Raw genomic sequence first — 26,963 nt, 5'->3', positions numbered from 1 at the left:
ATAGTCTCCATTTCCTTTTCTTAGCTGACAAGAGTGGCACCCGGTCTGGTCTTCTGCTGCTGTGGCCCATCTACATCAAAATTCAACGTGTTGTGCATTCAGAGATGGTATTCTGCATACCTTGGTTGTAACAAGTAGTTATTTGAGTTACTGTTGCCTTTCTATCATCTTGAAACATCTGCCCATCCTCCTCTGACCTCAACAAGGCATATTCGTCCACACAACTGCCGCTCACAGGGTATTTTGTCTTTTTTAGACCGTTCTCTGTAAACCCTAGAGATGGTTGAAAATCCCAGTAAATCAGCAGTTTTTGAATACTCACACCAGCCTGTCTAGCACCAACAACCATGCCATGTTCAAAGTCACTTAAATCTCCTTTCTTCCCCATTCTGATGCAACAAAGAAATAACTTCTTCACATAAAAGATAAATCTATTTACTAAAAGTAAGCAACTCACATGCGCAGGAACACCACAGAAAAAGGCTTGGTAACCACAAATACAAACACAGCTCTCAGCAGTGGAATACAAGGCATGCAGGACACTTCCTGGTCCGATGTCACCTGGTTACACCCAACGCATGTTGTCACAGCATCACATGACTTCTTCAGAGAATCCCCTGAAATGGACCTCAATGCCCATCCTTACCTCCCAACCAGTCCTGGCCTGACCTGTGACAACACTATTAAAACCATCTCTTTAATTGAATATGTCCAAAGAAACCATATTGCAGCCTGACTTGTCTCAGTAGATGCTGAGAAGGCATTTGATAAGGTAGGATGGGGATTTCTGAAAGACATTTGACTAGTGCACCAGAGATAGGCTACTCAAGACCCACGGCACCACCATTTCACTCTTCCATACCAACCCCTTTATGAATTACCTTAAATAAAAACATAACACCAAATTGGAGTAAAATGGGCAACAAGGCATTTTATTAACACTTCGACTTCAAATACACAAAACATTTCTTAAAACAGAAACACCTAGTCAGAGTTGTTTGGTCTTCGAAGGCACCAAAGCCGAACTGAAATCCACCTGCGGAAGCCATGTTACACTAGGCCTCCAGCCGCAACACACCGGCTCAGAGACAACCATACCATCCGCAGTGCAGAACCACCATCTTCCAGTTAAACCTCGGTTAACTGGAATGCCCACGGGCACACCATACCACTGATGGGCCCCACACCATCCTTTCTACCTTTCAAAATAAGTACCGCCTCCAAAGACCAACAACCGGCACAGCACTCTGGGTAAGCCCTTACCCATGCGTGCCACGCCGCACCCAAATGGCCTGCTGTACTCCATCCTGTAGACCCAGGGACCATAAATCAGTCCCTACAGCGTTCAAGTGTATCCCAGCGCTCCTAAGATACTGCCAGGTATCAACCTCCAACTCCAAATGCTGGACCACCAGCCCCCCATTGTGGATAAAGAATCGCCCCACCTCCTTGTTGACTTTTATACGGGCCTTGTTAAGCTGCTCCACCGATCTCGCCAAACGCCAAGAAGTGCGGGTGACCATGTCAGACCACACAACCACAATATCTAGAAATTCCCTGTGCAACCGAAGAAAGTCCAACTTGACATCCCGCACCAGCTCCCACATGGACCTAACCCCCAAATCGTTGCCGCTTACATGGAGCAAAAAAAACTTCCGGTGGCCTGTCCAAGCGAGAAAAATGCTGCACTTCAGGGAGCACACGACCCCACAACATACCCGGCATGCCAATCCAGTGGACACAGGCCGACTGCCTAGACAACCCCAGCTGTCTGCCATTAGGCCGTACATCAGCCCGCCTGGCCCCCCAAAACACATAGGTATGACCCAGGATCCATACCAGGCACACCGCTCTACCTGAAAGAAAAAGGACAACCAATACAACCAGAATAACACACCAGAGTGAAAAATAAAAAACTACAACCCAGCCCAAGAAAAAAAGAAAACACGGGACCCACCACCTAGTCCCTCAACAAATGCGGACGAATGTACAGGCGAAATCTATGTGAATCCCACCTACCAATATGTTTCACCATGTCATCCGACAAACCCCACCGGGCAGCCTCTGTAGCAGACCCGATATGAAACGAATGCGAGGCATACAATGACGCATCCAAGCCAGCCGCCACTACACCGCGTTCCAAATTATTATGCAAATTATATTTAAGTGTAACAAAGATTAAATATTTTGTTTTTTAGTTTAACTCATGGATGGCATTGTGTGTCAGGGCTCTTTTGATCACTGAAAACAATCTTGGACACCTGTGATAATTAGATTGGCCGGTGAGCCCAATTTAAGGAAAAACTACTAAAGGACAGCGTTCCACATTATTAAGCAGAGCACCATTTTCAAGCAAAATGGGGAAGAAAAAGGATCTCTCTGCTGCCGAAAAGAGTGAAATAGTTCAATGCCTTGGATGAGGTATGAAAACATTAGATATTTCGCAAAAAGTTAAGCGTGATCATTGCACTATTAAGAGATTTGTGGCTGATTCAGAGCACAGACGGGTTTGTGCACATTGAGGAAGATTTCTGCCAGATCCATGCATCGGATCAAGAGAGCAGCTGCTAAAATACCATTACATAATAGCAAACAGATATTTGAAGCTGCTGGTGCCTCTGGAGTCCCATGGACATCAAGGTGTAGAGTCCTCCAGAGTCTTGCAACTGTGCATAAACCTTCACTGTCTTGTTCACTGATGAGTGCCGTGCAATCCTGGATGGTCCAGATGGATAGTGTAGTGGATGGTTGGTGGACGGCCACCCTGTTCCAACAAGGCTGCGACGTCAGCAAGACAGTGGTGGAGTCATGTTTTGGGCCGGAATCATGGGAACAGAGCGGGTCAGCCCCTTTAGAGCCCCCGAAGGTGTAAAGATGACCTCTGCTAAGTATGTGGAGTTTATGATTGACCACTTTCTTCCCTGGTACAGAAGGAAGAACTGTGCTTTTCGTAATAAAATCATCATCATGCATGACAATGCACCATCTCATGCTGCAAAGAATACCTCTGCATCTATGGCTGTTATGGGGATAAAAGGAGATAAAGTCATGGTGTGGCCTCCATCCTCCCCTGACCTCAATCCTATTGAGAAACTTTGGAGCATCCTCAAGCAAAAGATCTAGGAGGGTGGGAGGAAGTTTACATCCAAACAGCAGCTCTGGGAGGCTATTCTGACATCTTGCAAACAAATTCAAGCAGAAACTGTCCAAAAGCTCACAAGTTCAATGGATGCAAGACTTGTGAAGCTGCTATCAAATAAGTGGTCCTATTTTAAAGTGTAACATGACCTGTTAAAATGTTTAAAAAGTTAAAATGTTGTTAAAAGTTTTATTGAAATAGCTTTTGATTTCAGTAAATATGCTGCAAACACAACAAATGACAATTTTCAGTTCTTTACAACCTATAAAGTGGTTTGAAACTTACTGTGCGTAATAATTTGGAACAGTGCATTATAAGTTTTTTATGTTTAAAAAAAATCCTGTTATCATTAGGAGGTTTGTTCAATAAAATTTGAATTGTACTCTTAATAGTTGATAACATGAGAATTATGCTGACTGTTATTTACTTCAATTATTGAGGTAAATGAGAAAAATATCATTTGCATAATAATTTGGAACACGGTGTAAACACCTTCTAAAAACTGACATAAATTGAAAACGAGACAAGGGGGATCCATCAGCATGTACGAAAAAGGACCCCTTCCCTGTCGGTCGGTGGGCAAAAAAATTTTCGAACCACACGCACCGGGCACACAGGCGAACCTGGAAGAGAAAAGAACCGCACCCTCGCACCACGACCCAACTGGTCCGTCTTAGATCGGACGAGCACCTCCACCCACTCTACAGAGCACTCGACCTCATCCACAAATAATCCCCCAAGAACCGATTTTGACAGACTAACAAGCTCATCGATCCGCAACGCCCCAAAAAAGGCCACCGTAAAGGCCGTCTGAAACAAGCACACCTCATAGTCTGAAGAACACAAGGACCGCAGTTGCACAAAACAAATTTCCCAACAAAGACCACTGGCCGTCACGAATACCTGCGCCGATGACCCCTACAATAACCCTGAAGGGCCTTTCGAACCCAGAAATCCTTCATGAAATCCCGACACCCTTGTAACTTAAAGAAAAAGGCCAAACCGGCCAATCGGCGATCCACCGCAGCCGTCGACACCCCCCCCGCTCAAAGCTCCTCTCCAAAAAATACAACATCGCCAGGCCCACCTCAGGCCCCCACGGATCAATGCAGACCCGTTGCAGCAGTTTCAGCCACTCCCGCCATACCTTGGAGTACGCAGACCACGTCGCCTCACTCACCGAATGCCGGATCCAGCCCGCGACGACCCCAAGGCAATCTCCCACAGCCAGTTGGGACAAGGAACCCCGCGTTGCTCCGCCACCAACTCCACCAAACTTCCACCGCCAACACTACCAGAAAGAGTTCCGACAGCACCAGATTGTGAAGAAAACCCACCTCACGCCAGGAAGCAGGCCAAGGAGCCGCACTCCACCGACCCCAGAGAAAAAGGCCCCATATCCCGTGGAACCCGCCGCATCCGTGAACTCCAGATCAAAATTGCTCTCCAGGCCAGACATCCACAGAGACCGCCCATTAAAGGAATTCAAAAAACCGTGCCAAATCCGCAAGTCCTCCTGATGCTCCCGAGTCAAGTGAATAAAACATAAAGGGGAGGTAACCCCTGACATCGCCGACGACAATCGGCGGCGGAACACCCGACCCATCGGCAGGATACGGCAAGCGAAGTTTAAGCTTGCCCAACAACGACTGCAGGGCCCGCAGATGAATTTTAAAGCTTACCCAAGACCCCACGAATTTCAACCTGGAGGGCCAACAGCTTATCTTCCGGCAGACGGCACTCCATTGCACCAGTATCCAAAATAATGCCCTGGAAAGTCATCACCAAAGCCAGGCCCTCCGTCTTCTCCAAAGCCAAAGGAATCCCGAAATGCTCTGCAATGTGTTGCAAAGTGGCCAGCAGAACCGCACACACGTTGGAAGCTGGCGGACCCACACAGAGAAAATCATCCAAATAATGGATGACGGATTTCACCCCTGAGACATCCTGCACCGCCCACTCAACTAAAAAACTAAACGTCTCGAACAACGCGTAGGAGATAGAACACCCCATGGGAAGGCACTGATCAACATAAAACGAGCCCCGCCAATGACAACCCAAGAAACGAAAGCTGTCAGGATGCACCGGCAACAGCCGAAACGCTGATTCGATATTCTATTTGGTCATGAGAGCCCCGCGCTCATACCGGCGAACCCAGAAAATCGCTGCATCAAAAGACGTATAAGACACAGTACATGACTCCGGATCAATTGCGTCGTTAGCCGACCCCCCCCCTTCGGGAAGGAAAGGTGATGAATCAACCGAAACGCGTTGGACTTCTTCTTGGGCACAACTACCAAGGGAGAAACAACCAGGTCCGAAAATGCAGCACAAGAAAATGGGCCGCCCATGCATCCCAACCCCACTTCCTTGCTCAACTTAGCCGAAACCACCTCTGCATGCTGCAAGGCAGACCTTAAGTTCCACGCTAAGGGAGGAATCGAAGCCAAGTTACAAGGGATGCGAAAACCCTCAGAAAACCCCGGCGCCAGCAGCGAGGTTGCTGCCCGATCAAGGTATCTATTTAGGAAAGGCCGCATCCTTTCCACCCTCACCGGCGTCGTCCCTCTTAACCGCATGCTCTCCGGAAAGGCCTCTACCCCGCTTGAAATAGCGCGACAAGGAATGGGATCCACCGCAACCGGAACATTCGTGTTTTAAAATGGTAGGACCCTCCAAAACGAAAGGCGCCCTCTTGGAACTGCCAGCAGAAACCCCTACACTTTGCGGCCGATTGCCCCAGGGAGAACAAACCACCGGCCCCGCCCTGAAAAAACTGACCAGGGGCCCGTGCCGGAGTCATAAGCCGCATCGCAAACGCCTGCAACCAGTTAGCGAAGGTACACGGGATAAACCAAAAACGCCACTTCTCCGCCTCCTCCTGCTTGCCCTCTTCAACCCGGGACCCATCAAAAGGAAAACGCTCCGAAAGGCAAGAGCGTGAAGATCTCAACATACTCACCTTTCCAAATCTTTTCCCGGACATCCGGCTGCAAGTGTGCACCTAACGGGCCCTCGAAGCAAACATAAACCTCACAAGGTCCCGCCCCTGGACCCCGAGCACATCCCCACCATCAGGCAGGAGCCATGCAGAAGCAGGTCCAGAGCCCACACTACCGCCCCGCTCAAGTCGCCGCAGCAAGTCCCTCAGGCCGGAAAGCAAATCGCCCAGACCCGCATCAAAACCCAACGGGGGAATGCCAACGTCCGCCACCGCAGAGGCTGCGCCACCAACCAAAGACGCCGCTAAAGGGGTGGCCCCCAATAGATCCCAGAGAGCAAAAGAAAAAGACAGAAGAACCAGAAACATGAAACTCACCAGGCTGCCCAGGAGAGGTCCCATCAGCCGCACATCGCCAGCGGGGCCAGAGGGTCCTGATCGGGGCTCCCGAGGTTGCGCCGAGCTCTGGGGGAGGAGCCCAGGCTAATGCGCTCCAGAGGCCAAGACCTCCGGCGCGTGGGAACTCCCATCTCCCTGCTGCAGGTAATGAGCCCGGGTCCCGCAGCACCGCAGAGACCCAGCTCTGCTGCCAATCAACCCCCCAGGAAGCAGCAGCCTCCTGCAGCTGTGCCAGCAATCCCTCCATCCCAGCAGCCCCTGTCCGACTCACAATGCCCAGGGGAAGGCAGGCACAGGTCATGCTGCAGCTCCAAATACGGTGTCCTGGGGGAAGCTCTCTCCTCTCACGTCCCAACCTCCAGACTGAGGACCCTCTTCAAACCCCCCACTCCAAGGTGTAGAAGACCCCACCTACACCCCCAGCTACCAATCAGGTCATATCCATCCCTTACAACCCCGTCTATTGCTATCTTAATCCTATCCTGTCTTTCCTTAACTACTCTAGGCCTAGTCATGTCTGCTTGCGCTATTTCTTTTCCTTTTCTTTTTCGCTACGGGCATTTCTTTAATTGATTGGACTTGGGCCCAATATATTCCAAAAAATTATGGCCCTCTATTACATCCTATCAATTAGGATTAGCACCAATGGGATCGTATCAGAACGCTTACTAATCCACAAGCATCCAAACATTTCTATGACCCCCACCTGAGAAGGTTTATTGCTCCAGTCAAACTTTTATTTCCACTGGCAAAACTGTGCTGTCAAAAATGTGCTGCATATTGTTTATTTTCAACAATCTAAGTGATTTGGCAATGATAAATTACAAACCTGTGTTTCAATGTATCCGTACATGTTTACAGTTCTACAATAAACCCAATATTTTGTAGTTATTATGGATTAACATAATAAAAATGAATATACTTCCTAAATTTTTATACATCTTCCAAGCCATCCCCACTGCCTTATTTTCTTCCCCAAATGACTTACTTAATAAGGGTATATCAATGGAAGTAAGAAATCTAGATGGCTAATGGCTCAAAACTGCTGTATGAAGAGACCATGTGTTGTTTACCAATTCACTGTCATTCACTGAGCCGATCAGTGGATCCCAGGCCATAAATCATTGGCCAGGACGCGCTACTAGGGTTGTGCTGTAGCAAATGACAGCACAGTCTTCTGGATCTGAGCGGGCATGCGCAAGTGCACCCAAAAATTGCATTGAAAAACCTCTGCGTGCGACATAAAAAAAATGCAAAACCCACCAATTTATTCTCTAGGGCCTCTGTTTTAAAACAAATATATAATGATTGGGGGGTTCTAAGACATTTTCTAGCAAAACATACTGATTGTAACAAAATGTGCCAGAAAAGGCTTGGTCTTCAAGTGGTTACACGTGCAACTTAGGAAGATTGTGAATAGATACTCCCATATCTCTGAATGTGATAGTGACCTATGTAGAGATCTTAAAAACCTCCACGACATACCTACAAATCCAGTAAATGTCTAACAGATTTCTTGATTGGAGCGGACCGTTTGAATAAGTGTAAGCAAACTCCCTTTAACATCTCAGAATAGAAAGAAAGTTTAAGGTGTAATATCTTTAGTGGCCCCCACCTTCATCCATCCTCATTCAGCGCAGAAGTTCAGAATTAAAGAATATTTCAGTTGTAATATAGTCTGCGTTTATATGTTGAAATGCCCTTGTTCCAGTATTTACATTGAGAAAACCACAGATCCACGTAATTATTTTCTGGTAAAAGCATAGATGTGACATCAGTATAGCGCTACCCCGGCAGGAGCTGCTGAGTTTTAGGTCCCCCCTAAACTCTGCACAGCCAGGCAACATGCATTTTCCACTCTTGCACCCAAAGTCAGTTCACAGTCCATGAGCTTGGTTTTTGTTGTTTTATTAGAGATTAAAAACTTAGATGGGGTCTAGGGGTATATGGAATGCCCAATGGAACTGAAACAACTTGGAGGACAAACTTTTTATTTACAAAAAGTGGAAAAATTTGATCAGTCTTTTCTAGCAGCACTTAGTCCCCTTAAATGGACCTTCTTCTGACCTCAAATAAAAATCTCCTCATCCACCTGACTGTTGTGAAGAATATCTTAGGCTAAGAGATTCCGAGACACATGGGAATGATGTCCCAGGGAGAGCTATTTGGGTCTGGCACCTGAATGACTATTCCCTTGTAGGCCCATGGGGTATAGAAGTACTCACATTGTCCTGTACCTTCAAAAGGTGAAGCTGCTTTCAGGCATTGCATTGGGCTGGCTTCTTCTCCTGCTGTCAGTCTGAACTTTCCTGTAGAATAGTGGAGGTCCCTCTTTCCAGCCCCCAGCCTGTAGGTAGACCCTCCCTCCCCAGGCTCCACACCAGCAACCCCTCCCTCACTCCATCTTCCACCCAACTCCCCTGCTGGTCATACTCTCTCATATATATATATATATATATATATATATATATATATATATATATATATATGGGCTGATCCAGCCACATGACCAGGAATTGGCCAGACTACCATAAATATGCAAATCAGCCCTTCCCCACTCCTGCCCACTGGCTTCTAAAAGCTTCTCTAAGTCTTTAGAGCAGGGGGAGGTACCAGAGGTCTGACTTGTAGAGCCCTCCAGCTCCAATTTAAAGTAACTTTGCCCACTCACACCCAGGCTTTTAGCAAGTCTCTAACTATACACAAAAAAACCCTATCCTCAATGGAGGGCATTATATCAGGATTATACTTACGAACCACCATTAACAGAGGGCTATTAAATTGGATTAAGCAACAAGGATATGAATTTAGAGGAATACTTATAGATTGGATTCCACCCCTTAATTATGGAGGGGATATGACTATTGCTACACAGATAATCATATTATTATGCACGCAGTGGTTCCTAGGAGTTTAAATACCATGGTATGATTTATTTATTTTTACTTGATTGATAAGTTATCAGAATTTAGTTTAATCTCTGATAAGATTTTTTTTTTTCTTGCATTTTTTTCCTTTCATTATCCAGCTTTTACTACATATTCATGTTTTTTTATTTTGTACAAGTATTTGTCGTTCTTACGCAATAATTGGATTTGGCTATATTAATTGCATCTAGGATTACAACACCCAATTTCTTAATTCTTGCAGTTTACCATTTGCACATATTTAAAGATCAATTCCACCTTTTGCACTATGGTACGTGTTACACCTGTATGTACGGTGTAACATGTGCCATGATGCAAGTGGGACCCCCACCTCCAAACCGCTGATTGTGGATGCAATACTTTGCAGGCTCCTATTGAAAAAAATTAGTTTTTTCCTGTAAATATATGTGCGTTTTATATTTTAACATCCCCATCTCCATTACAATAGGGGCTGTACAGAGGGAGGATTTTCCATTTGTTGGACCATTCAGCGAAATCCAAGTCAGAGAATTCCCATTCAGGGAAGTAGGAAGTGCGTGATGCTTTATATCCAAAATCCCAGCTGCTGGAGGTGTCAAGGCTAAAATTGTTACATGTATTTCTTTCCTGTGGACAATAGTTATACATTAACTTATATAAGATTTGTATGTTAGCAAATTTAGGTGTAGCATATCTGTCCATTAATGGCAGTATAAATGAGAATTGTTTTACATACTTAAATTTTCACCTTGAAAAAGGGGTACACTGAAGTCCCCAAAATGTTAGTGAATGTCTCTATCTGGCAACATTTTGCGCTTTTTATTTGCACTTTACAATTATGCATTTTAAAATGAAACCTCAATAAGATGCATTTTTTATGTCCACCTGTGGGCGGGGCCAGATGGCTGGTACCTAAATTGAAAGAATGGTACACAGAGTCCAAAGGAAGTTTGCACAATTATTATTATTAAGTTGAGTTGAAGGTCAAGAGGTAACAAGTGGAGGAACGTTTGCAATCATCAGCACTAACAATGTGCTTATACTAACTGTGGCAATGTACTTAGCATACCAATTCTACACAATATGGTATCAGTGACACAGTAACACAGGTGTAGAGATTCTTAACAATGCTAATGGCACAGGGGATATGGCATAGGGGGTGGTTGATAGGCAGAATGACAGTGCAAGTGGCACTTAGAAGAGTGGTGTAATCATAAGACTTGAGTGCAGCAAGTCATAGGACTTATCTCACAGCCCTGGAGATTAGAGGGTATCACAGAAGACAGCGGTGACCCTAATTTGTCACTCCACAATCAGGAACCTTTCTCCAAGGCTGAGTCACTGTCCCTAACAGGTGTGGTTCCTTTCTCTGCTCTAGCCACTTTCAAAATGCAAACCAACCACCGTGGGGCACAACTATTTATTAGCATTGACCACATTAAAGAAGGCTTTTAGCTGGGTCCCAAGTAGAAAAAGTGAACAAAAAGAAGGCAGCATGGCCAGAACTGTGTTTAAAAGCCCTCTCCGGCACCACCCACATAAACACCCTTGACCTGCCTGGTGTAATCCTCTGTCCAATGAGCAAACATCCATAACTCCTAAGGGGCTGTCCTCCCTACTCAGCCATCCTTCCGGAAGTATGTCGTCTCCACCAGGGGGACACTGCTATATTGCCAACAATACTATGACCCAGGTCAATATTCCAGTCCCCATCTGGTTTCTTCCTTCTGCCTAGAAGCCATGTAATCTGTCCTTTTTAATCTTCGTGTCACCGGAGAATCTGTGCGGAGGCTCTCTTATATCCATGCCCCACTGCTAGGAGATCTGTGTGAACTCCCAGGACAAGGATTTTGGTATGCAGCCTTTTGTTACACATGCCCTGTTGTATATACTTTCCAAGATGACATTCAACAGACCAAATGGTTCTTTGATAATCAGGCAGTAAGAATCCATAAATGTCAGATATAGAAACATGTTGCCTTCCAGCATGGTTTATAATTCCTCTGTGATCATTCATTCTCTTCTTGGGTCAGATTTGCTTATATATAAGAAATTGTGCAAAAAAATGGTTGCACCACAGGACAACACAATTACAAAATCAATATCTTTTATTTATGAAAAGATATCAGTAATCTGCTCATTCAGGCAGGCAAGTGAACTTTGCATATTTCTTTGCGTGTCCTGAAGAAGCAGACAAGCGAAACACCTTGACAAATGAAGATTAAGCTGTACACTAGCCATTACCACTAAAAAGGTGCATTATGCTATGTTGTATACTGCTTTGTCTTACTTACCATAACTGATTTTATTTATGCATGACTCAACATGCTTTTTATTGTCTATTCATAAATAAAAATATTGATTTTATAATTGTGTTGTCCTGTGGTGCCTCTAAAGTCCATTTTTTGCATAATTTCTACTGTTTATATGGATGTGGCACCAGAGTGACTGGTTTATTCATTTTTACGTTCATAAATAAATCTCATGCCCCGGGTCCATTCACATCAAAGCCTCTTCTTCTGTAGTTAATGTCAATTACAAACAACCCTCATTCCAGGCCGAAGCTCTTCTACTTGTTTTAGTTTATTTCTTCTTTCTTCTGAAATGGAAGTATCAATGATCCTAGAAGAGAGAACATAAATGGTCATCAGATCTCTCATTATTTTCCAGCATCCTCCAGGACTTTTATTACACCAACATGTTGTGGAAAAAATGGAATTAAAGAAAAAAAAAACCAACCTCCGTGGTATTTACATTTTTTAGTTTATCACAGAAGAGATCCTAATGGCTTCTTCTGTCATTGCTTCTCCCTGCCTGTCAGCAGTAATATACTCTTAACTGTGCATGACCAACTCAGAGTATATTTTATGGCACCACTACCATGATAAAGTGACTCCTGTGTGCATGTGCGAGAGTGCTGTCATCACGGCCAAGGCATTCAAGAGGCTGAATAGACCTGTAGGCAGGTGCAATCTATTCTCTCCACTGCAGGTGGTACTTGTCCACAGTGGCAATGCAGGTGGAGGAGGAAGTCCAGAGGAACCTAATTTCTCTATGGTTTCCTCCGATCTCAGGTAGACAGCTATGGAATTGGATGCCAGCACCTCAGGTGACTCTCGCAGCCATCTTTGGGCAGGCAAAGTCTATTTGGCCTGAATGTGGTTCGAGTAGGGACAGGTCACCCATCTGTCAAGGAAAGTGCAGGAACACTCCATCCTTCCTGCAAAACTTCCCATTTGGGTGCAGACCAGTTTAGCCGCATTCTGCTCCTTTGAGACAAATGCTGTCGGCACCTTTAGTCCACCAGTCAACTGCTGCTTTACTGTTACAACTTTCTACCAAACCTGTTTGTTTTTGCTGGCCTTCTCCATAGTTGCCAACAGTCCCAAAATGCCCAGGATGCTCACGGGTTTTTGACATTTGCCATGGACAGTCCTTGTACCAAGCTGAATCACGGATAGGTCTACTTTGTCATGGACCGCCGCTACCGGTCTATTGCAGTGTGTTAATTATTGTTGTCCCCCTTGCGACCTGCCCTCCCTCTGCCTGGCACTGCCAATCAGCTGTGAGACAGGAAGTCATGTGGCCACTTCTCCCATCCTGATTGGCTGTTACTGTGAAGGGGCATGGTCAGCCGAGGGGTGATTGTGTCAGCCCTCCTTAGCCTCCTCAGTCTCAGCAGGAGCAAATGCAAGGGAGAGGAAGCTGCTACAGAGTGGACCAAGCCCCGGATGTACACTGATCAGGACCAAGCAGAGAGGACTCAGGAGCTGCAGGGACAGGTGGACAAAGGAGACAGATCTGACTAACTGAACAGAGGTGCAGCGCCAGCCAGACTGAGAGTGGACAATTATTTGACTACTCAGGTAAGTCGCTGACTTTTTGGGAGTGGTGGTTTTGTTTTTTTTGGGGGGGGCTGTGAAAAACTGTTTGTTTTTTGGGGGGGATGAGCAGCAGGTGGGGGTTGCCTCATTTGGCTGTGATGGAGGTGTGAGTCTGGGTTTTTTTGGGGGTGGTTTGGGTGAGGTGTAATAATCCCCCCCCCCCAAAAAAAAGAAAAAAAAACACTGGCTCCTCCCTCACAGCCAAATGAGAAAACCCTGACCCGCTACCCCCCCCCCCCCAAAAAAAGAAACCTTGCTCTCCTCAGGTCATAATCCCCCCCCCAAAAAAAAAAACAGACACTCACTCTTACAGCCAAATGAAACAACCCCCACCCACTAATCCACCCCCCCCCCCGAGTCCAAAAGAAAAAAACACTACTCTCATGCCATGATTACCGTAATCATGGCCTGGGAGGGGTACATTTTTTTGTGGGTTGGAGGGAACAGCAGGTGGGGGGGTTGTCTCATTTGACTGTGATGGAGGAGTAAGTCTCTGACCCTCTTCTGTACTACGCCACCAGTCTCTGACCCTCTTCTGTACTATGCTGGCAGTCTTCGACCCTCTTCTGTACTACGCCGCCAGTCTCTGACCCTCTTCTGTACTATGCTGGCAGTCTTCGACCCTCTCCTATACTATGCCAGCGGCAGTCTCCGACCCTCTCCTGTACTATGCCGGCGGCAGTCTCTGACTCACTCCTGTACTATGCCGGCGGCAGTCTCTGACCAACTCCTGTGCTACACGTGCAGTCCCTGACCAACTCCTGTACTACACCTGATTAGTGGCAGAAATTGTGGCACATAATAATCAGTATTAGTAGTGTAATAGACGGTGATATCTCCATACACAAGATGACCAAAGAATACCACTGACATGACTTGTATTGTGCAATAATCTCCTTGTGTATGGAGCATGAATCGTATCAGCAGACAGTGTGAGAACAGATTCAGCATTACTAATGATTGAACAAAATGATTTTTATCTGATATTCTCTCTGTTGGAAAGAGTCTGGCACTGAACAGCCGATGGTCATGTCAGATGACAAATCGCTTTTATGAGGCTCTGATTGCCCAACGCAGTAAGATTGGATCCACCAATGTTTAACCCATAATTTCATCTATATTTTTTGTTCCATATTATTTTTAGTGGAAAATAAAAATGTGCAAATATCCAATAAGAAGTACCTACATTACACAAAAATAAAACCAAAACAAGATCCCCCTCAGAGTGCTATCACATAAGTTTGAGTTCTCCAGACGGTCCTGGTATAATTCAAATGTCTAGACTGTAATATACAAGATGTGTGAAAATGCAATATTGAGCCAAAATAATACGGCAGTAAAAAGGAAGGAGGAAACATGCAAAGATATAAACATACACCCCCTCAGGATCAGAAGATGCTTAAGAAGTCAATTGCTAGCACCCAGGGTACTCCCAGGAGAGCGGTACAGCACAATCCCAAGCGGATACACCGAAAAACCTGAGGACAGCAAGAGTAGCACATATGCATATAAGCCCAAGGAAGGTCCTGTTATCCCAAAACAAAAAAGAAAAAAAAGGAGGATGGGATTAAAAGGAGGTAACAGTTGCTGCCGTACTCAGCTGGGGTGCAAATGAAAACCACCCCATCCACTTCGCTCCATCATCTGCAGCATACCCCCACACCCATAGTGCTGCTCAGCAGGACCAGAATGGCAGGTGTAACAAATAGGCCTAGTCGTAAGATGTAGTCATAAGACCGTGGGCCAACCCCAGTCGTAACCCTGGCTCCAAAACCACCTAACTCGGAGAAATCATTTTATATTCATCTGTGGTTATGTAATGTATCCAGCATGCCAAATTTGAGGCAAAAGACGCAATTCTGTCCTGTCAGGATCAGCTCCTCCAGCCTGTTCACCTGAATGAAACATTCTTTTACACTAGGAAGTGATGTGTCCATACATTGTACCGAAACACACAACCTCAAAGCATTGACCAAGTGGATCAGTAGGGATTTCTTATAAGTTTGTGTTGAAAGGGACAAATGATGGAGCGAATATTGGCCCAGCATAAAGTCTACCATCACCCCTGTCAACTGAGTCATAATGCAATGTCCAGAAGGGGACCAAAGCCGGGACAGGTTCACCAAATGGGGAGGAATGTGCACTTGTCTGTCAGACAACACCAACAACGGTCTGAAGACGTTGGGAATATTTTGTGTAGCAGATGCGGCACCTTGTACCAGCGAGTTCTAATTTAATAAGCTGTTTCCTGGGCATGAACATTAAGTGAGCCCTTGTGTACCACTGTGTTAATACATTCCCAAGTTTAAAACACAAAATAACAGGAGAGCTGCCTCAATGTATGTTATATACATGAAAAACATGCCTAAATAATGAACACATAACAATTAATTGTGAAATAAAGTCCACAAAACGTGGGGCATAGGAAGTCATGCTGAAGCTTGAAGTCCTCCTGATTGAATCATTGGGGATGACAAGTAATATTTACCCACCTCCAGCCTGCCATATAGTAATATGATGGGTGCAAGGTGGTTCTCTGGTTCTGAGAGGACGTCATATGACGTCCTCCCATTCTCACTAAGCACGCGCGGCTCAGGGGGCGCGCACTGTGGCGATCGCCGGTGCGCTGTGTCCCGCGGATCACCAATCACGGAAAGAGCCAAAGATGTCGGCTCGGTCATGTGATCAGCTGTGTCCAATCACAGCTGATCACATGTAAACAGGGAAATGCCAGTTATCGGCATTTCTGTCCTTCAAGCTGTCATGCTGACAGCTCGAGAGGAAAGGAGAGCCGGTAATTGGCTTTCCGCGGAGGGGACATGTATACTGATCATCAGGGCACTGATGATCAGTGTGCCCTGATGATCAGTGTAGCCCCAGCAGTGACACCTGTCAGTGTCCATCAGTGCCTTACGTCAGTGCCTCGTGCCATTACCCATCAGTGCCACATATCAGTGCCTACCAGTGCACATCAATGCCACATCAGTGCCCATCTGAGCTACCTTTCAGTGTCACCCATCAGTGCCAGTCAGTGCCACCTATCAGTGTTGCCAATCAGTGCCGCCTAACAGTGTCAGTCAGTGCCACCTATTAGTGCCAGTCAGTGTCGCCTATCAGTGCCATGTATCAGTGTTGCCTTTCAGTGCCCATCAGTGTTGCCTTTCAGTGCCCACCAGTGATGCCTTTCAGTGCCCATCAGTGCCACCTACCAATGCCTCCTCATCAGTGTTCATCAGTGCCACCTATCAGTGCACCCTCATTAGCGCACATCAGTGAAGGAGAAAAATCACTTTTTTACAAAATTTTATAACAAAAACTAAGAAAAAAAAAAATTTTTCAAAATTTTCAGTTTTTGGTTTAAGAAAAAATAAAAAACCCAGAGGTGATTAAATACCACCAAAATAAAGCTCTGTCTGTCACAAAAAAATGATAAAAATTTCATATGGGTACAATGTTGTTTGACCACGCAATTGTCATTCAAAGTGCGACAGCGCTGAAAGCTGGAAATTGGCCTGGGCAGGAAGGGGGTATAAGTGCCCTGTAGGCTAGCGGTTAAATATGGAACCGATAGGTATGTACATGTAAGGAATGGAGAGAGGCATCCAAAATAGTGTAATTCCATTTATTAGTAAAAGCAGGCACACTGGTATTGCACTCTCATGTTTCCAGATACAATGGGCACGAGTCTCCAAATGAACAATAGTAGGTCGCTATTCCATAAACTCCTTAGCTAGTATCTTCATATCCGTTGTGACGCGTTTTGCCCCTCCCACTGGGTGTCATCAGAGGACGTGGTGATACTAGCTAAGGAGTTTGTTGAATAGCGACCTACTATTGTTCATTTGGAGACTCGTGCCCATTGTATCTGGAAACATGAGAGTGCAATACCAGTGTGCCTGCTTTTACTAATAAATGGAATTACACTATTCTGGATGCCTCTCTCCATTCCTTACATGTACATACCTATCGGTTCCATATTTGAATCATTGGGGATGACAAGCAATACTTAATCAGGAGGACTACAAGCTCCAGCATGACTTCCAATGCCCCACTAAAAGCGTGAGACTCTTATTTATTATTTATTTCAGGTACTTCTATAGCGCCAATTTCCGCAGCACTTTACTTATATATTGTACATTCACATCAGTCCCTAACCCTCAAGGGGCGTACAAGCTAAGGTCTCTAACTCACATTCATACATACACATACTAGGGCCAATTTAGACAGGAGCCAATTCACCTACCAGCATGTCTTTGGAGAGTGGGAGGAAACCAGAATACCCGGAGTAAACCCACGCAGTCACAGGGAGATCATGCAAACTCCAGGCAGGTGGTGCCGTGGTTGGGATTCGAACCAGCTACCCTAGTACTGCCAGGCAGAAGTGCTAACTGTTTAGCCACTTAGCCATTTAGCCACTGTGCTGACTCTTATTTCACCATGAGTCCATTAAAGTTGGTGAGTGAGGGGGCACACAGGCGAGGAGCACAGAGCACTTATCACCTTTTGGATGTGAAAGGAACTTTGTTCACTTGTGAATTTCAAATTTTTGGGACTTTATTTCACAATTAATTGTTATGTGTTCATTATTTAAGCATGTTTTTCATGTATATAACATACATTGAGGCAGAGCTCGTGTTATTATGTGTTTTATGTTGATAAGGGTGTACCTTTTTGCCCTCATGCACACTTGACGTTTTTACAGCTGCTGTTTTTGGCTTTTGCGTTTTTTTCTACAGCCAGTAAACCCCCCCAGCACGTTATCCTAATGCCCTCATGCACACACAGACTGTAATCAACATTTTTTGGCTGGGACAAAAACACAGAACTGGTGGGTTTCTAGAGGAGTTTTTTAGTTGTAAAAACGCTCTAATGCTGTAAAACGCTGCAAACCGGCGGTTTTCGACTTTTTTTTACCAAAAACCCTATAAAAAATGCGAACGCGGGAAAACGAGGGAAAATACCGCTAATCACGGCAAAACACCACTAAACAACTCACGTTTTTAACGTGACTTTACACAGCTAACGTTACCAGTGTTATCAAAAGTCCAGTGTGCATGAGGGCTTATAGGAGCAGCAGCCCTGTTTTGTTTAATATTGAATGTGCACTATTGATTGGTGTGTCCTAAGTGCAGTTGATCATTATCTAACATTCCCAAGTTTCCACCACTAGATGGCAATCCAGATCTGCCTCCCAAGCTTTGCATGCACCCCCATTATCAGGAGGGGGGGGGGATTTGCTGTAAATAAATAAAACATAAATATCAGACACTAGAATCTTGTCTATTTTATTAGTTACCAGGTTTTAGTAAACACCATTTAATGGCTAATAACAGGGTGTGATAAGATCCAAGAAATAGTTACATAGTTAGTCTGGCTGAAAAAAATTAAAAGTCCATTCAGTTCAACCATAAAAAAAAAACCAACAGTAGATTGGCTATTTATGGAATCTAAAAATGAATTTTAGGAGTGCGCATGCGCGGCCGCCGGGATCGGATGTCCCGACACTAGCTCCGCACATCCCCGGCACTGACAGCAGCCCATATAAGGGCATAGTGCTGTTTCACCCCCGGGTCCCCCCCTACCTCGATCCGGACCTCGGGCGCCTGTCACCATGCCCAGAAAAACAGCGGTGAAGAGCCGCGGTGGCTCCCAGAGGCAGCTCCCTGCAGGGACTGCAGGACCTAAGATGGCGGCCGGATCGGCGCCTGCGGCTCCTGGTGCCTCCTCTGCCTCTCTCACGGCAGCACCTCTCCCTCGGAGGGAGAAGATGGGCTCCTCCTCCCACGCTGGTCCAGAGAAGACTGCAGCAACATCATCAACTGGGGTGAGTGACTCACCGCAGCCCCCCCAGTCATCCTCCAGCCCTGTGCTACTGGAGTCCCAGGCTTCGGCCTGTTCTTTGAGCCATGACTGCCCTGCATCCTCGCCCTTGAGCAGTGAAATAGCTGCCATTTTTTCAGGCCAGCATAGCGGTCTGGAACCCGCGGATGATAGCCCGGCTTCCTCACCGACGATTCCTCCTGACCCGCCTCTATACTCTGGTGATGCGACTTTGATAGCTCGGTTCGCAGATTTGCTGCAACGTGAATTAGACAGAGCTACCTCAAAACTGGCGGCTGATCTTAAGCAGGATTTTCAGGCCTTGGGCCACCGGCTGGACAGTATTGAGGCTAAAGTTGATGCGACAGTCCAAAGTATCTCCCAAAATTCTACCATGATCACCGACTTGCAAGATCGCCTGGAGGAGGCATATTCTAAAATTGATGATCTGGAGAATCGGGCTCGGCGATACAATTTTCGCATTCGAGGTCTTCCTGAATCGGTTAAGGAGCTTACTAGTTGCGCACACACCCTCATGCGGTCCGCTATGCCTGCTATTGATGACCTTCATCTTGAGATTGATCACATTCACCGGGCACTGATCCCCACCCGGCAAGGGGGGCCTCCTAGAGATATCGTCAAGCCTTTTTTCCAGCTTAAGGAAGCGGTTATGCGGTATGGCAGGGAGAATCCGGATATAGAGCTCGCAGGGCACAAGGTACAAATCTTTGCTGATGTCTCGTCAGCCACTATCCAGAGGCGGCGATCCCTCAAGCCACTTCTCTCTCATTTGGTTCAAAAGGGCATTAGGTATCGTTGGGCCTACCCTTTTCGTCTACAGTTCACTCTTAATGGAAAGTCCTATGGGTTTGCTACATTCCAGGATGGCGAGGAGTTGCTGCTTCAGCTGGGTATTATATCTCGCAGTCCGACGTCCCATTCCCCTACGGCATTGGCTCCTCGGCCTCCGCTGCTCCAGCCATTGTGGACTACTCCATCATCTCAGAAGAGGGGGTCCTGGAATCCACCTGGGAGGATTTCTTGAACTTCCGTGTCCTTTTGGGGACTTTTCACTGGGATTTGTTAGTTTATGGCGGCCTCTCTGTGGCTCTTAGGAGCGTTGGCCGTTACTGCTGTGTTGGCGGGGGGGGGGTGGGCTGGGGGTGGGGCTTAGGGTGTTGCTTATATATGTGTGCTGAATACCATTTCCAGTGGTCTTAATTGTTTTGTTTTTATGTTCAATACACTGTGCTTTTGATTTATTGTTGATGGGTTATAATTGCTTTTTTCTTTATTTCTCCGATTTTTTTCCTCTGTTTTTTTCTGATTTTTTTTAGGGGTCAGCTGGCGACATTTAAGGACTTCTAGGGATCTTCCTAATCTTAAGGACCGGGGGGTCTTTATCATACTTAGCTTCATATTTATTTACTATGTCTTCCCTGCGGTCGTCTAGCGGAGAGGTTCGTTTAATTTCTCACAATGTTCAGGGGCTTAATTCCCCATCCAAACGCATACAGGCCTTTAGCTCATACCACTCCCTTGGGGCGGATATAGTTGCCTTGCAGGAGACTCGTTTTCCCCCCTCCTTCTCTCCACGTTATATCCATAAAAATTACCCTCTCTGCTTTTTTGCTAATGCTAGAGAGAAAAAGCGGGGGGTGGCCCTATGTTTTTCTCGGCGATTTGTCCTTTACCAAATCTAAAATTATCCGGGATAAGGAGGGACGATATATTTTGGTGAAAGGCCACTTGGGAGGAAACCTGATCACTTTTCTAATTTATTATTCCCCCAATATCAATCAGGTGGAATTTTTCCAATCTCTGCTAAGTACTCTGGTCGGAGAATTTGAGGTTGACGTTATTCTAGCTGGTGACTCTAACCTAGCGTTGGACCAGACTTTGGATCGTTCCCAAACCGCCACGCTTCAGCCTCCTTCTAGAAGGAGCCGTAAATTGGCTCAACTTTTCTATCGCTATGACTTCATTGATGCATGGAGAGAGGCTAATCCTACTTTTCGAGACTACTCCCACTACTCCAGGGCTCATAATAGTTATTCTCGCATCGATCATATTTTTCTTCATACATATTCACTCCCCGAACTGGTTACTGCTAAAATCTTTTCTATGCCCTGGTTTGACCACGACCCGATTTCTATCACCTTGTCGTCTGGGACTCCTGGTAAAACGGCTTTTCATTAGCATCTTAATGACTCTGTTCTGGGTAATCCCTCTCATTGTCGGGAAATCTCCTCACACCTACAATTATTTTTTGACTTTAATAAAACAGAGGACACGAACCTGGTGATTAATTGGGCTGCTCATAAGGCCTCAGTCAGGGGATATATTATTCAACTTTCTTCTCGTTTAAAAAAAGCCCGAAATGACTTACTTGCTACTAAAACTGTCGTACACTGACCTGGCTGCTCAACATAAGCAAAATCCCAGTTCTGATTTGTTACTTAAACTTGACCAGGCCCGACTGGAACTTAACTTGTGTCTTACTACCACTGCGGATAAACAATTTCGTTGGTCTAATCATAAATTTTTTACTTGGATGGACAGGCCTGGCACCCTGTTAGCACGTAAGCTGACACCTAGACATTCCCATTCGACAGTCTATCCTGGGACTATTTGTTTGGAACATTGGACAGGTATGGGTTTGGCCCTTATTTTACGACGCTGCTGCGGGTCCTCTATTCTACTCCGTCAGCTCAAGTTTCCATTCGTGGACATAAATCAGTCCCTTTTTCGATAGAACGAGGAACTAGACAGGGATCTCCTCTTTCTCCGTTGCTTTTTGCGCTGGCAATGGAACCTCTTGCGATTGCTATTCGCGCTGATTCCACTATCTCGGGTGTTACCTGTGGTCAACGGGTTCATAAATGCGCCCTATTTGCCGATGATGTTCTTATGTACATATCTAATCCTCGAGCGTCTCTACCTGGTCTCTTCCATCTGTTTCATCGGTTTTCGGAGGCCTCCGGTCTTACGCTTAACTCATCTAAAACCGTTGCTTTAAATATCTCATTACCTGATTCAGAGGTTCGCTACTGCCGGGAAAATTTTTATATTAAGTGGGCCTCTGGTTCTCTCCCCTATTTAGGGATTCTTCTCAGGAAATCTTTATCGACGTTATACAAGGCCAACTATCTCCCGCTTTTAAAACGACTTAAAAATGACTTACTAGGCTGGCAGGATCTTTCACTTTCCTGGTTTGGTAGAATTAATTCTATTAAAATGACCTTCCTACCAAGATTATTGTACTATTTCAGGACGTTACCAATTATGATCCCCAAACGCGAACTGGTCTTACTACAGGCAGCAGTGTCCAGATTTGTGTGGAGGGGAAAGTGCCCTAGGCTGAACAAATCTACCTTAATTTCTTTGAAGAGGCATGGTGGTTTGGGACTCCCTAATCTTTTTGCATACTTTCAGGTGGCCCAAATAGCACAGCTATTTTGTACTACGGCCAGGGGATATGTTCAACAATGGGTTGGGATTGAGGCTCTTTCGTGCCGTCCATATGCTATTGGTACTCTCATGTGGCTTCCCAGCAGATTGCGCCCTCCTATTTTGTGCAATACTCTATCCTATTCATTGTCAGTATGGGATAGATGGCGAGCTCGTAAACCTTTCTTCTCTCCGCATACCCCGTTGGCCCCGGTGTTTGGCAATCCTGAGTTTGCCCCGGGTCTCTCTTTCGCGAGGTTCCAATGGTGGATTAATAAGGGGTTGTTACGTATTGGGGATTATTTGGATGGGGTTCGCCCTCAGTCTCCTCAGTATTTTGTGACTTATAAAATGCCTCACGGGGAAATATTCCGTTATAATCAACTTCGCTCTTTTATTGATAGCAAGCTTAGACTACTCACAGAACCTTGTGCGCTTACTCCTCTTGAGGTCTCCTGTGGGGCAAGTGGGATGATGCGAGGTCGATTGTCCATTGTTTATGCTTTGTTGGTTGATCCCCTCACTAAATTATCTTACATAACTCTCTGGGAACGGGATCTAAATAGCTCATTAGATTTAGATACCTGGCGGGCTGCGGCCCATGCCCTGTCGAAGATTTCAATTAACACTGATCTTGTTGAATCTAACTACAAAACGCTACTTCGCTGGTATTTGGTTCCTGCTCGCCTAGCCATAATGTATCCTTCCGTTTCATCTGGCTGTTTCCGACGCTGTGGTCAACAGGGTATCATGTTCCACGTCTGGTGGAAATGTCCAGTTGTAAGTAGATTCTGGATTCGCATGTTTAATTTTCTTTTCTCAGTGACAGGAATTAATATCCGTAGATCGCCGGAAGTGGCCTTGTTCAATATACTACCCTCTGATATTCCCAAAAAATCGATTCAATTAATTTTATATATAATACTGGCGGCTCGCATCACCATAGCTAGAAGTTGGAAACAATCCTTGATCCCGCTGGAAAGAGTGAAACAAAAACTAAACTGGATAATGGTTAATGATAAACTGACAAGTATTGTCACTGACTATGTGTCCATATTTGAGAGGACTTGGGAGCCTTGGATTGATTAGATCACTGTATCGTGAGTGTCTGGCAGCTGACCCCCCCCCCCCCCCCCCTCTTGTTTCTCGTCTCTCTCTTCCTCTTTTTTTCTACTCTATTCGTTGAAAAAATTTTTGTTTCTTTTTTCTCTCGGTCACTTCTGGTTCATTTTGGTTCAATTATTGTTTATTGATTTATGAAACTAGTATGTCCTGATGGCTATGACACTTTTTGTGTGAATTGTAATGCTATTGTCTGATAATTTCTTTTTTTTTTTAATATACTGATAAGTGTTATGATTCTGATTCTACATCTTGTCCCACCATGCGGGTGGGCCCCCCTCTTTTTCTTTGTGTTTGCCATCTTGTTCTCTGTTATAATATGCTGGTTTCTCAATAAAAATATTGAAATATAAAAATGAATTTTAATTATATTATTATGGTTTAGAAGTAAACTGTCCTAGAATAGTCCTGTTATACTCACTGTAATTCCTCTATCCGGCTTATCATCAGAGCTTCCATCAGATCACTGAAATGAGGACCCTCCAGCTTGTTCCAGGACAGGTTCAGTCTCTTCAGTGTCTGGTTATTCCTTATCCCAGATGTCAGGTGGGGGCAGGAACTGTCTGTCAGGCAATTCTTATCCAATCTGTAGAAGAAGAGAAGAATGTTACCTGAAAAAATATTTCTTCCCCAGGAATGAAGGTAAACCATTCTCTACATGAATGGAACTCCTTTCACTTGATTGGAATAATTTATATTAGATCATATATAAATGTTATAATAGAGCAGACACCCAAATATTGTCATCCATGTGTACAGTGGGTAATATCTCCATAAATCCCAGAACATTTTAGTCAGTGCTAATTAAGAGTATAAATCAGTCCCTTGATGAACTTTCCATTTATAGCTTATTTATCCAATAATAAAAGAATAAGAGAAAAAAAGAAAAATTAGGAATTCGGTTTTACCTGTAAATTCCAAATCTTGTTGGTACAGTAAAGGACACAGGCAAATTATTCATACACCATAGGTTCATACCTTCAGGTGATTGGAAGCTGGCAATCTTTTGAGAACACAACCCTTGGGGTGCCTCCCCTATAATCCAATCCCACTCCATGAGTCCCCAGTTTTGTAGAAAGCTAAGCAGAGTAACTAAAGAAAGTTAAGGAGGATAGCCTGTCTTGTACTGTACTCCAAAATATAGAATTTACAGGTAACTCAAAGTTCCTCTTCCCCTAATCATACAATACAGGTTACAGGCAACTTATTCATACACCAAGGGACATCCCAAAGTAAAAATACAAGGGTGGAGAAAAACTAAGCAACATAACTATGCCAACAGGTCCAAAACCAACAGGGTTAAAGACCCCAAGTTCAGAGTTTCACTGCATCAGGTAAAACTTTGAAAAAGTATAAACTCGAGACAGGTGGTGGCCTTACAAAGTTGGGTGACAAAGATTTGGTGCCAAAAGCCCTGTATTCTACAACAGATCTGATTAAGTCTGTGTGCAATACAATAGCAAGAGGGGTTTCTTTTAGAGCCTTATCCACCTACCAATGGTAAATTTTGGATTCTGGGGTGCCCATTGTTAGGACCCCAGGAGAAGACAAATTGAATTTCTTTGTCTAATAGAAGCTGTCGATGTTAGGTACACTCTAATGTTTCTGACAACATCCAGGCAATACAGATACATATTTTGGATGCTTAGAAGCAGATCCCAAGGATGGCAGAATAATGTCCTTATTGAGATGGATCATTGAAACCACCTTTTGGAAGGAAGGATGGTCTAAGGCATAATACAACCTTGTGAAGTATAAGGAAGGGCTTTTTGCAGGAAAGCTCTTTCTGACATACATCTAACAGACACGATGGTCACCTGAAAGGCTAGTTTGCTGGTAAGAGACTCCAAGGTAATATCCCTGATGAGCCTAAATGGTGGTTTTTGCAAGGCAGAAAGAACCTGGTTGAGGTCCTAGGAGAGAATAGGGAACTGCAGGGGGACCTACTGTATAATGGAAAATACCTTGCATATAAGTTTTTTAGGGAAAGTGAAGCTAGAAGCCTTTTGAAATGGATGGATAAGAGCTATATTCTGGTCCATACCTGCTTGTGGGAAGGCCAGAATGTGATGCATAGAATAATCTCTTTAATTGAATTGACTGTGCTCACACCAGGCAAAGTAGAGTTTCCAGCTGTGATAATAAATCTTTCTGGATGTGGCTTTTCTTGCCTTTAGCAAGCTAGCAATGACAAACTCCAGAGACCCCCTATCCTTTAGGAACAAGGTTTCCACAGCCATGCCAGGGACTGCAAAACAGGGTGGAAGAGAGGGCCTTAACATATAAGATCTAATTTGTTGGGGAAGAGGTCAGGGATCTTTTAGAAAAAGCATGAGTATATATGTGTATCAAGTTCTTTGGGGCCAGTTTGGTGCCAAAAGAATCATTGCTTTCCTATCTCACTCTATTTTGCGGAGCAGGAAATATAGAATACTTAGTTGGGGGAGGCATAAACTAGTGTTAACTGAGACTAAGGGATAACAAGCATCTGAGGCAAGGGCTAGAGGATCCATGCTTCTGGATACAAACAGAAGTAACCTGTTGTATCTGGAGACTATGATGTCCAGATCCTAAATCCCCCATTTTTGGCATATCAAATTGAATACATCTGGATTAAGTGATCATTCCCCTTGGTTTAGATGCCTGCCAACTGTCCACTCCTGGAATGTAGTTTGCAGTAATTGCTGCATATTGAGTTTCTGTCCATGAGATAATCTGGTCTCCTTTCTTCAAGGGAGCCAGGCTCCTCATGACCCCTTGATGGTTGATGTATGCCACTGCAGTGGCATTGTCTGACTGCACCTAATTTGTATGTCCTTTTTTAAGGAGGTCCAGTGCTGGAGGGACACGGTAAGCTTTGAGCTACAAAATGTTGATGTGGAGTCTGACCCCCTCCCTTGACCATGTTCTTTGAACAATCAAGGATTGGAATACTCCTCCCCGACTTGTTCTTAGGCATGAGCTTTTAGAGAAGGAACTTTCTTTTCTAGACGAAAAACTTTTGCCTGAGATGTACAGTATTTCATGGTTGATAAGATCAAAGAATTAGACAACAGAATGACAATGGCCTTTTCTGAACAGACAATCATTTTGCTTTTCAAAAACACTATTGTACATTTAATTTACCCCCTGCTCACACACCTGCAATACATGGGGTTGGATGTGGTGGTGTGGCTTTTTGTGGGGTAAAACCGGCAGTGAGGTGGCAACATATGGTTGTCAAATGACCTCTGAAAACTGATCCACCACAGATCATACTTTTTGGGGGCAACACAAATGCAAACGTATACTTTCAGTGTGGT

At 44.9% G+C, this 26,963-nt stretch overlaps 1 protein-coding gene across 2 annotated transcripts in view; it reads right to left on the bottom strand.

Moving 5' to 3' along the window:
- Positions 1-10,330: 10,330 nt before the first annotated feature.
- Positions 10,331-26,963, bottom strand: part of LOC149452258 (NACHT, LRR and PYD domains-containing protein 3-like) — a 58,119-nt gene continuing 41,486 nt past the window's right edge. For both annotated transcript variants that reach the window (XM_089689582.1, XM_089689583.1), the window contains 2 exons: positions 24,083-24,247; positions 10,331-12,007 (listed from right to left, as the gene is read on the bottom strand). In XM_089689582.1, the coding sequence (XP_089545708.1) occupies positions 11,917-12,007; positions 24,083-24,247 (256 nt within the window). In that variant the 3' untranslated portion in view covers positions 10,331-11,916. The remainder of the gene's footprint in view (positions 12,008-24,082; positions 24,248-26,963) is intronic.

The sequence above is a fragment of the Staurois parvus genome, unplaced genomic scaffold, assembly GCF_062004578.1.
Source record: "Staurois parvus isolate SC_StPar_1 unplaced genomic scaffold, SC_StPar_1.0 ptg000486l, whole genome shotgun sequence".
Taxonomy (NCBI): domain Eukaryota; kingdom Metazoa; phylum Chordata; class Amphibia; order Anura; family Ranidae; genus Staurois; species Staurois parvus.
The sequence above is the reverse complement of the archived record's forward strand: the minus strand, read 5'-3'. Positions and strand labels throughout refer to the sequence as shown.